The sequence below is a fragment of the Mandrillus leucophaeus genome, unplaced genomic scaffold (genome assembly GCF_000951045.1).
Source record: "Mandrillus leucophaeus isolate KB7577 unplaced genomic scaffold, Mleu.le_1.0 Scaffold112, whole genome shotgun sequence".
Taxonomy (NCBI): domain Eukaryota; kingdom Metazoa; phylum Chordata; class Mammalia; order Primates; family Cercopithecidae; genus Mandrillus; species Mandrillus leucophaeus.
Window position 1 is genome coordinate 1,343,117 of NW_012099432.1, and position 11,585 is coordinate 1,354,701.

Sequence of the window (11,585 nt, forward strand, 5' to 3'; positions counted from 1 at the left end):
CCCAAGTAGCTGGGAGTACAGGTGTGTGCTACCACGCCCGGCTAATTTTTGTGTATGTAGTACAGATGGGGTTTTGCCATGTTGGCCAGGCTGGTCTCGAACTCCTGGCCTCAAGTGATCAACCCACCTCGGCATCCCAAAGTGCTGGGATTACAGACATGACCCACCGTGCCCAGCCTCATGTGTTTGTCCATAATGGTTCTTCGGTATTGGCTGAATGGATGGGCTGAAATTTATTGAGTCCTTTAGATCTATTCCAGTCTGAACTGTCCTGATTTAGAACTGCGTCATTGAAATGGAGTAGGTAGAGGGTATCTGTAGGATGGGATCCTAGAAGGGGAGTTACTGGATCCAAGGTGTGGTTCAGGTGGAGTGTCAGGCGGCATTCTCAGGTCTGAGCCCTGCGCAGGAACTCTGGTAGTCAGCTGGGTGGCTGCGGGCCTGTTTATGCCTCCCCTCTCCTGGCTCTGAGTGCCTTTCCCTCTGGTTTCCCTCCCAGTGTTGAACTTGACCCTCATCGACCTCCCGGGTATCACCAAGGTGCCCGTGGGCGACCAGCCTCCAGACATCGAGTACCAGATCAAGGACATGATCCTACAGTTCATCAGCCGGGAGAGCAGCCTCATTCTGGCCGTCACGCCTGCCAACATGGACCTGGCCAATTCCGACGCCCTCAAGCTGGCCAAAGAGGTCGATCCCCAAGGTAACCCTGAGCCCAGGGCAGCAGTCCCCTCTTCCAGGTGCCTTGAGCATGGGACATGTCCAGCATCCTTGGTTTCAAGTCACTGGTGTTCTCTTTGATTCATGGCCACTTTAGGAAAAGGCCTCCTGGAACACAGCACTTCCTCCGAGAACCAGCAGTGCTGGTGGGCATCCCCTGGGAAGTCACTGTGTGGCAGTTGGACAGTCCTTGGACATGGCAGTGCCCATGTTGCCAGGGTGGGAAGCTAGCCTGGGGCTGAAGGAAGGGTCCAGCACTTCATGGCCCAGAGGCAACCTCAGGTCCCGTCTAGCTGTTACTCTGCTCCCTGAGACATGGTCCCCTCTTAGTCAGAATGGGAACTTCAGTCCTCACCCGGATAGCTGATGTGAGGACTGTTAAACGTCTGGTCTTTGCATGGTGAGATCATGTATTTCCCTTCGAGTTGACGCCCCGGGGCCCCTCTAGTCAGATCCCTCTACTGAACCCTCACTGCAGAATGTGAACAGGAAGGGGCCCCAGGGAGGACACAGCTGTGGCCCCCTTGATGCCCAAGTTGGCACCCACCAGAGATCTTCACTCTGGCTTCCATCTGTCCCCAGTGTCTCATGCACATGCCACACATAAAACACACACGGTTAGCCCAGAGCCAGGCCGCAGCCCCCGTGGGGGCGGTTGACCTGCAGAGGTGAGGCTTTGCTAGGAGGACATCCTTGACTCTGGAATGACTTGTGGAGAGGTGGGATTGGACGGGATGGTTTCCAGAGTGGGATTTTAGCCATTCAGGCAAGAGGTGGCCCTGGAAACAGTCGCGTCAGGCTCAAATGTTACCTTGGGACTTTGCTGCCACTTGGAGAGTCCAGCCTCAAAATCTGGCCCAGGAATCATGTTTCCGTGAGGTTTCCCCAAGCCTGCAGCAGCAGAGGTTGTCCTTAATAACACAAGTGACAATAAAGGCCAGCATTTGTTGAGTATTTGCCATGTGCCAGGCTCACCCTTATGACCTCCCTGTGAGATCAGGGCTGTGACCATCTTCATTCAACACGTGAGAAACTGGGGTCCAGGCCTGTGATGTTCTGGCTTTCCCAGGTGATGTGACCTGGAAGTTTCACGGCCGAATGGACCCCAGGTGGCCTGCAGCTGCCGACGCTCTTTCCTGGTGGCAGCCTCTGACCTCTGACCTCTGACCTCTGACCTCTGGGTTCTTTCAGGCCTGCGGACCATCGGTGTCATCACCAAGCTTGACCTGATGGACGAGGGCACCGATGCCAGGGATGTCTTGGAGAACAAGTTGCTCCCGTTGAGAAGAGGTGTGGCTTTGCGGGGACTGGGGAAGCAGGAGGATGGGTGGGGTCCTTATCGTTACTGAAACCCTGGCACCTGTTCTCTGCCTGCTTGGAAGTCACTGCTTCTCCATTTCACCGTAACTCCTTCTTTCTTTTCCCTTTGAGCATATGTATCTTTTTCTTCTGATTTGTATGCGTTCATTTTTCAAGTGCACAGTTAACACCTGCTGGTTTCTGGAACATTAGAAAACAAGTGTATAGAAAGAGGAAACTAAACGCACCCGCAGCCACACTTCCCCCAGACAGCCACTCGTGAATCTTCCGCAGCTCCCGGCTCCCCAGGGTTTATAACTGTAATTAATTTTTAAAATTACTTTCTATTATAACATCTCCTTTCCTTTTCCTTTTTTTTTTTTTTTTGAGATGGAGTTTTTGCCTTGTCACCCAGGCTGGAGTACAGGGGCGCAATCTCAGCTCACTGCAACCTCCACCTCCTGAGTAGCTGGGATTACAGGCACTCGCCAGCACACCCAGCTAATTTTTGTGTTTTTAGTAGAGACGGGGTTTCGCCATGTTGACCAGGCTGGTCTCGAACTCCTGACCTCATGTGATCCACTTGCCTCGGCCTCCCAAGGTGCTGGGATTAAAGGCATGAGCCACTGTGCCTGGCCTTGTTTTGTGTTTTTTAAAAACCATTCCTGCCCTCTGGGATCTACTCTAAGCTGCGGGCATCTCCGGCCTTTCCCTTCATGCTTAGCCACAGTCACTTAGACCGTTTCTTTTACTCCTGGGTTTTCCACCTTGATGTCTGAGATAGATGTGGGGAAAAGTTCAGACCTTGGTTACCACCATCCCCCAGCACCGCTGAGACATTGAGTGGTGAGGTGACCCCGGATCCCAGGAGAATGTGGTCAGGGCTAAATTCAAAACCCTGTTTGACTGTGAAGATCCGGGGCTGAGAAGTGAATCTGTGACTGGCTAAGGTTTGGGGAGGATTTGCTGGTGCTAAAGAGGAAAGCAGACCCTACCCAACCCCACACCCTACTACAGCCACCCTGACCCAGCTGCTCTTGGATACTGTTAGGCCTCCACCTTGGATCCTAAGGGGCTTCGGGGTCTGTGGGTACTAGCTGGGCTGAGGATTTGGTGATATGGGCCTCTTCCCCTTCCTCCTGACTCACTGATGTCCACGGCTGCCCTTCTCTGCCTTGCTTCCTGTTTCCAAGAACGAAGGTGCTTCCACTCTCAGCTCACTTGTAGGCCTGCTCCTGGTTTGTGACCTCAGGCTTCAGAAGCCCTCCCGCCGGACCCTTTTTCCTGGCGTACTAATGACTCACAACTCCTGCTGCTTTACGGGAACCCAGGCTAGGCGTGGTGGCTCATGCCTGTAACCCCAGGACTTTGGAAAGCACAGTTGGGAGGATGGCTTGAGGCCCAGAGTTTGAGACCAGCCTGGGCAACACAGCAAGACCCCATCTCTCTCTTGAAAAATCATACAGGCTTGGCACAGTGGCTCATGCCTGTAATCCCAGCACTTTGGGAGACCAAGGCGGGTGGATCACCTGAGGTCAGGAGTTTGAGGCCAGCCTGACCAACATGATGAAACCCTGTCTCTACTAAAAATACAAAAAAGAATTAGCCGGGTGTGGTGGTGCACACCTATAATCCCAGCTACTAGAGAGGCTGAGACATGAGAATCGCTTGAACCTGGGAGGCGGAGGTTGTAGTGAGCTGAGATTGCGCCACTGTACTCCAGCCTGGGTGACAAAGTGAGACTCTGTCTCAAAAAAAAAAAAAAAAATCATCCGTGTGCGATGGTACATGTGCCTGTACTCCCGGCTACTCAGGAGGCTGAGTCGGGAGGATGGCTTGAGCCCAGGAGTTCAAAGCTGTAGTAAGCTATGATCGTGCCACTGCAATGCAGAATGGGCAACAGGGCGAGACTCTATCTCTTAAATAAGTAAATCAACCCAAATCCAAGCCAGATGCTTTTTGCTGGCCCCTGCTGTTTCCTTCTTCGTGCTGTCACACAGGTGATGGTGATTTTGTCTTCACAGGGATCTAGGTTCAGATCTTGGGTCTCCTACTGTGACCTCACCTTGGCATGTCTCCATTTCCCTCCTCCCTCTTGGATCTGAGAGAGATCTGGAGAGGATGAAGAGCAGTCACATCTCACAAGACCTTACAGGATAGATGACAGGCACCTCTTCCCTTCTCAAGAGAAAAGATGCACAACCCCACTGCAAAGAAAATGGAGCATAGGCCAGGTGCAGTGGCTCACACCTGTAATTCCAGCACTTTAGGAGGCCATGGCTGGCAGATCATGAAGTCAAGAGTTTGAGACCAGCATGGCCAACATGGTGAAACCCCGTCTCTACTGGAAAAAAAAAAAATTAGCTGAGTGTGGTGACGCACGCCTGTAATCCCAGCTACTCAGGAGGCGGAGGTTGCAGTGAGCTGAGATTGCGCCACTGCACTCCAACCTGGGCAATGAGAGTAAAACTCTGTCTCAAAAAAAAAACAAAAAAAAAAAACAACCTACGAAACAAAAACCTAGCCAGGAGTGGAATGACAGGCATTCCACTAGGATTCTTTACAACAGCATGCATTGAATTATCCAGCTTTTCTCCCCCATACGTTGAAGTGTTAACTTTCAGTTCTACCTCCTTCTCGGTATAGTTTTGGACTTTTCTTTCGGTTCCACTGATCTCTCTGGACATGAATACCCTGATGTACCCAACTGTTTAAAATATACTTGTTTGATAGTGGATTTTAGCTGTTCCCTATTGCTCTTGTTTTTAAGATGTTATTTCTCTTTATTCTTTTGAGACAATGCCTTGCTCTGTTTCCCAGGCTGGAGTGTAGTGGGATGATTACAGCTTGCTGCAACCTCGAACTCCCAGGCTCAGGTGATCCTCCCATCTCAGCCTCCCAGGTAGCTGGGACTATACACATGTGCTACCACGCCTCGCTAATTTTTGTATATTTTTGTAGAGATGGGGTTTTGCCATGTTACCCAGGCTGGTCTCGAACTCTTGGGCTCAAGTGTTCCACCCACCTCAGCCTCCTGAAGTGTTGGAATTACAGGTGTGAGCCACCGCACCTGGCCTTGAGATTTTTTTTTTTTTTTTTTTTTTTTTTTTAATTCAGAGTCTTGCTCTGTCGCCCAGGCTAGAGTGTAGTTGCATGATCTTGGCTCACTGCAACCTCCACCTGCTGGGTTCAAGCAATTCTCCTGCATCAGCCTCCCGAGTCCCTGGGACTATAGTCAGGCGCCACCATGCATGGCTAATTTTTTGTATTTTTAGTAGAGATGGGGTTTCACCATGCTGGCCAGGTGGCCTCGGACTCCTTACCTCATGATCCACCCGCCTTGGCCTCCCAAAGTGATGGGATTACAGACTTGAGCCACCGTGCCCGGCCGAGATTTTTTTCTTACCTGCCTTTGAATCTCAGCTTGTAGATTTCATCCGCCCCAAAGCTTTTTTCTGTCCCTGCACACACAGGCTGGATGTGATCCCTCCTTCCTCCAAATACTTAACGTTCCTCTTCGCAGCTGCCATGTGCATTCGCATCCTCTGTGTTGTTTCCGAGTAACATGTTATGACATAGTCTGTGAGTGCCTTGTGGGACAGGATCCATCTCTATACTTGAATCTTGCCCATCTCCATGCCAGGTCCACTTGGCTCACCTAGCTTTGTCCCTGCCCTGACTGCCTCTCCCCACAGGCTACATTGGCGTGGTGAACCGCAGCCAGAAGGATATTGAGGGCAAGAAGGACATCCGTGCAGCGCTGGCAGCTGAGAGGAAGTTCTTCCTCTCCCACCCGGCCTACCGGCACATGGCTGATCGCATGGGCACACCACATCTGCAGAAGACGTTGAATCAGGTACTGCAAGGGTTTGTAGAGTAGTGTGCAGTGGCGTAGGCTGTGCACTGCACAATAGCTGCAGTCCTCACTGGCACTTGTTTCAGGCTACAGCAGCAGTTGTTTTAGCAAAATAGGTTCAGTCCACATTTATTTGTGCTGTAATAAATGTACTTGGCCAGGTGCAGTGGCTCATGCCTGTAATCCCAGCACTTTGGGAGGTCAAGGCAGGAGGATCACTTGAGCCTAGGAGTTCAAGACCAGTCTGGGCAACATATGGAGATCCTATCTCTAGGAAAAATAGAAAAAAATAGCTAAGCATGGTGGCATATGCCTGTAGTCCCAGGTACTCAGGAGGCTGAGGCAGGAGGATCACTTGAGCCTGGAAAATCAAGACTTCAGTGAGCTATGTTCGTTGCACTGCATTCCAGCCTGGGCAATAGAGTGAGACCCTGTTTCAAAAAATTAAATAACTAAATAAAAGCAATGTACTTGATTTAGGGTCTGGTGAAAAGCAGATGTTCAGTGACTTGGTGCTGCTACTATTACAACCATCGCTGTTATTACCAATATTTTAATTACCATTGTAATTATTCAGTCATTTACCCAGAAGATTGTATGCATTGCGTGGGATTGGTGACGGGGTTAATAACGTTTTTATTTATTATTATTATTATTTTTTTTTTGGGAGACGGAGTCTCACTCCATCACCTAAGCTAGAGTGCAGTGGCATGATCTTGGCTCACTCCAGCCTCCACCTCCCAGGTTCAAGCGATTCTCCTGCCTCAGCCTCCTGAGTAGCTGGGATTACAGGCATGTGCCACCACACCCGGCTAATTTTTGTATTTTTAGTAGAGATGGAGTTTCACCATGTTGGCCAGGCTGGTCTCAAACTCCTGAGCTCAAGTGATCCACCTGCGTCAGCCTCCCGAAGTGTTGAGATTACAAGCATGAGCCACCGTGCCTGGCCTATCATTCTCTTCTTATAAGTAATATATTCACAGGGTGCATAAACAGAAATGGTATTAAAAGCTATACAGTGGGCCAGTGCGTGGTAGCAGGGGCAAGATGTTCCTCTGTGCTGTTTTCCAGCACCTTCCAGGATGGCAGCAGGGCCTCAGCAGCACTCCAGGAGTCATCTTTTCACGCACATATCGGGGCACGCAGTGTCCACACGAGAGCAGGTTCCTGTCCTTGTGGAAGGCATAATTCTAATGAGGGAGACTGACACCAAACAAACCACCAGAGAAATGCACGATCAAGAATCCAGTAGGGGCGGGGGCCGGGGGCCGGGAAAAGAGCCGCCCAAAGAAGGCAGCTCAGGAGAGCAAAGAGGGAAGTCAGTGTCTAGAGGGAGGGGCCCACCAGGAGAGGAAGCTGGGGTCTGCCTGCAAACGGGAGTAGGGAGAGGAAGGGAAGTAAAACTCCACAGCTGGCTGGGTCCTCCTGAAAGCCAGCAGCGAAAAGCCCAGGTGGCCGCCAGGGAGCCTGGAGGGGGCTCAGCCTCCTTTCACGTGGGGTACTTCCCAGAGCAGCAGTGCCCCTTCCTCTCCATTTGCTCACGGCTTCAGTGCAGTAGTATCCTGTCAGAGACCAAGGGAAGGCCAGCGTAGCTCCCTGCCTTTCTGGGCAGCCCACACAGACGGGGGTCCACGGCCAGGGCTGCAGGGCAGGGATCCCTGGTCAAGGAGATCTTTGGGGTACCCCACTAGCTCCATGCCATAGATGTGAGGTTCCTTCATGCCTCTTTTCTAGCTCGCTGGACACTTTTTATTTTAATTTTTTGGATGAGTTTTTTTTTGTTTTTTTTTTTTGTTTTTTTTTTTGAGATAGAGCCTCACTGTGTTGCCCGGGCTGGAGTGCAGTGGTGTGATCTCAGCTCACTCCAACCTCCACCTCCCAGGTTCAAGTGATTCTTGTGCCTCAGCCTCCCAAGTAGCTGGGATTACAGGTGTGCGCCACCACACTTAACTAACTTTTGTATTTTTAGCAGAGACAGGGTTTCATCACATTTGCCAGGCTGGTCTCCATCTCTTGATCTCAGGTTATCCACCCGCCTCAGACTCCCAAAGTGCTGGAATTACAGGCGTGAGCCACTGTACCCAGCCTGGCCTTTTTTATTTCTCGCCCCCTGCCCCAAGATGGAGTCTCCCTCGCTCCCAGGCTGGAGTGCAGTGGCGCAATCTCGGCTCACTGAAAGCTCCGCCTCCTGGGTTCACGCCATTCTCCTGCCTCAGCCTCCTGAATAGCTGGGACTATAGTCACCTGCCACCATGCCCGGCTAATTTTTTTTTTTTTTTGTATTTTTTAGTGGAGATGGGGTTTCACGGTGTTAGCCAGGATGGTCTCGATCTCCTGACCTCGTGATCTACCCGCCTTGTCCTCCCAAAGTGCTGGGATAACAGGCGTGAGACACCGCCCCCAGCCCATGCCCAGCCTTTTTGATGATTTTTCTCTGTTATCCAGGCTTTCTGATGCATTTTACTCTGTTGTCCAGGCTGGATTGCAGTGACACAAACACGGCTCATTGCATCCTCAGCCTCCTGTACTCAAGCGATCCTTTTGCCTTAGCCTCCTGAGTAGCTGGGACTATAGGTGTGTGCTGCCACACTCAGCTAAGTTTTAAAAGTTTTTTATTTTTTGTAGAGAGAAGGTCTCACCATATTGCCTGGGTTGATCTCAAACTCCTATCCTCGAGTGATCTGTCTCAGCCTCCCCAAGTGCTGGGATTATGGGTGTGAGCCACTGCACCCAGCCTTGATGAACACTTTCTAAATTCTTCTCTATTGTGGGACAGATGGCAGAACTCTGCTTTACACTTTTCAAGTATAGGCTGATTTTATGGCTTTGTTTTTCTTTTTCTTTTCTTTTAAATTTTTAAATTAAAAAGAAATTTTTTTTTTGAGAGAGTCTTGCTCTGTCACCCAGGCTAGATAGAGTACCGTGGTGTGATCTCGGCCCACTGCAACCTCCACCTCCCGAGTTCTTTCTCAGCCTCCCGAGTAGCTGAGACTACAGGTGCCCACCACCACACCCAGATAATTTTTGTATTTTTTGGTAGAAACAGGGTTTCATTGTGTTGGCCAGGCTGGTCTCAAACTCTTGATCTTAAGTGATGCTTCTGCCTCAGCCTCCCAGAGTGCTGGGATTACAGGTGTGTGCCACCGTGCCTGGCCCACGTTTGTCTATTTTGAATCTTTCTTGCTTCTCTCTGTAGATGCAGATGCAGCCAGGGAGGTCATCTTAAGTGCGTTCTGCTGCTTTTCAGGGGAGATCTTTCCGTCTTAGTTTGTAGGGCCTGTCCCTGTGTGTGTTCATTGGCACCCATGTTCTGTGGTCTGTATGGACTGTCCTTGCAAGTATTTGCATGTCGCCAAGGCGTTGATATGCCCAGTGCCTGATGTCAGCCCCACGGGCTGTTTGTAGCCTCTTACACTCATGAGCAGCTCCGTACCGTCTCCTTTCCCAGACACGAGTATATCTGTGGCTTGATATATCTGTTGCTGTCTCAAGGCTGTGTGGTGTGCTGGCCTCATAGTGGCACCCTGGCGTTGGCCCTTGGTGGGGGGAGTATGCCTGCCACCCCCTGGTCCCCTGCCCATGCCACCCTTTCTGATCTCTGACCTCTCTCCTGCAGCAACTGACCAACCACATCCGGGAGTCGCTGCCAGCCCTGCGTAGCAAACTACAGAGCCAGCTACTGTCCCTGGAGAAGGAGGTGGAGGAGTACAAGAACTTCCGGCCCGACGACCCTACCCGCAAAACCAAAGCCCTGCTGCAGTACGTACCCTGGCACCCGCCCCCACCACCAGCCTGGCTCCTGCCTTCCATCCGCCACAGGGCCCCCTAGACTGGGCACCACTCATCACTCGTCCACTCATTCATTCAGCAGACACTCGCTGCAAGCCTTCTGCGTGCCAGGCTCCATCCTAAGCACGGCAGTCGCCCCAGTGGACGGGACAGGTGTCCATCCCTGCCCCCTGGAGTGCTCAGAAGGGGGGGAAGTGGGATGAATGGGACAAAAAATAAGAAAGAAAATGTATAGTGTGTTAAATGTCAAATTATGAAAGTGGTGCTAGTGTGGGAGTCGTCGGGAACAGCCTCCTTTAGAAGGGGAGCGTTGGCCGGCCAGGTGCAGTGGCTCATGCCTGTAATCCCAGCACTTTGGGAGGCCAAGGTGGGTGGATCACCTGAGGTCAGGAGTTCGAGACCAGCCTGATCAACATGGTGAAACCCCATCTCTACTAAAATTGCAAAATTAGGCCAGGCACAGTGGCTCATGCCTGTAATCCCAGCACTTTGGGAGGGCAAGGTGGGCGGATCACAAGGTCAGGAGATCGAGACCATCCTGGCTAACGTGGTAAAAAAATCACAAAAAATTAGCTGAGCGTGGTGGTGGGCGCCTGTAGTCCCAGCTACTCAGGAGGCTGAGGCAGGAGAATGGTGTGAACCCGGGAGGCGGAGCTTGCAGTGAGCCGAGATCCCGCCACTGCACTCCAGCCTGGGTGATAGGGCAAGACTCCATCTCCAAAAAAAAAAAAGAAAGTGAGCGTTGGCCAGGCATGTAATGTAATCCCAACGTTTTGTGAGGCTGAGGCGAGAGGATCGCTTGAGGTCTGGAGTTCAAGACCAGCTTGGCCAACGTAGTGAAACCCTGTCTCCTCTGAAAATACAAAAATTGGCCGGGCATGGTGGCATTCTCCTGTAATCCCAGCTACTTGGGAGACTGAGGCAGGAGAATCACTTGAACCCAAGAGGCAGAGGTTTCAGTGAGCTGAGAACACATCACTGCACATCAGCCTGGGCAACAGAGTAAGCCTCTGTCTCAAAAAAAAAAAGAACAAGTTGAGTGTCAGGCGAAGACCTGAAGCAGGTGAGGGAGGGAGCCATGTGGGATGAAGCCTGGCCAGTGCACAGGCCCTGGGGCAGGACTGGGTCGGGCATGTCAGAGGAGGACCGTGTGGCTGGATGGAGTGAGTGAGGGGAGGGGGAGGAGGTGAAGGAGCAGCTGTGCAGGGCCTGGTGGGACCTCATGGAGGACACTGGCTTTTGCTGTGAGTGAGGTGGGAGCCATGGACGGTTCTGAGCGCAGGAGGGTCAGGGCTGACTCAGGTGCTCACAGGCTCCCCTGGCTGCGGTGGGAGAAGAGACATGGGAGAGAGGGTAGGAGTCAGACCTTGGGTTAGGTCCCTCTCCGGCCTGGGCTCTTAAGATCCGCCCCGTGACTTGGTTGGTGCAGCCGCCTAGCTGTGAGGTTTGGGAGCAGGTGTGCCCCCACAATCCCAAATTCTCACTCAGGGACTCTTCTGCCTCTGACCTTTTGGCTTTGGGCCTGTAAGGGTCCCTGAGGCACTGGAACAGCTGGACCAGAGCAGGTGACAGGGACTCCTGGGTAGCTCATACTGCAGACGGTACCATGCACGAGGCACTTCCCACAGGGACAGCAGGAGGACACTGCCTGCTCTGACCATCACAGCCCTGGCATCCCCCCCCGCCCTGCACCAGGCAGCAGTGCATGGTCGTGGGCTCAGGGACCAGAGTGCTTTTATGCTCAGACATCCTTGACACAGCAGATAGTGGCCCTTTGCAGGCTTCAAGAGGAGATTCATAGCCGGGCATGGTGGTGCATCCCTGTAATTCTAGCTACTCGGGAGGCTGAGGCAGGAGAATCGCTTGAACCCGGGAGGTAGATGTTGCAGTGAGCCGAGATCGTGCCACTGCACTCCAGCCT

The 11,585-nt window shown here is 52.0% G+C and overlaps 1 protein-coding gene across 1 annotated transcript in view; it reads left to right on the forward strand.

Annotated features, from left to right (window-relative positions):
* DNM2 (dynamin 2) overlaps positions 1–11,585 on the forward strand; it is a 58,199-nt gene that overhangs the window by 5,912 nt on the left and 40,702 nt on the right. Inside the window, exons 3-6 of the mRNA XM_011995041.1 lie at positions 500–703; positions 1,912–2,010; positions 5,715–5,875; positions 9,492–9,634. Coding sequence (XP_011850431.1) covers positions 500–703; positions 1,912–2,010; positions 5,715–5,875; positions 9,492–9,634 — 607 coding nt within the window. The remainder of the gene's footprint in view (positions 1–499; positions 704–1,911; positions 2,011–5,714; positions 5,876–9,491; positions 9,635–11,585) is intronic.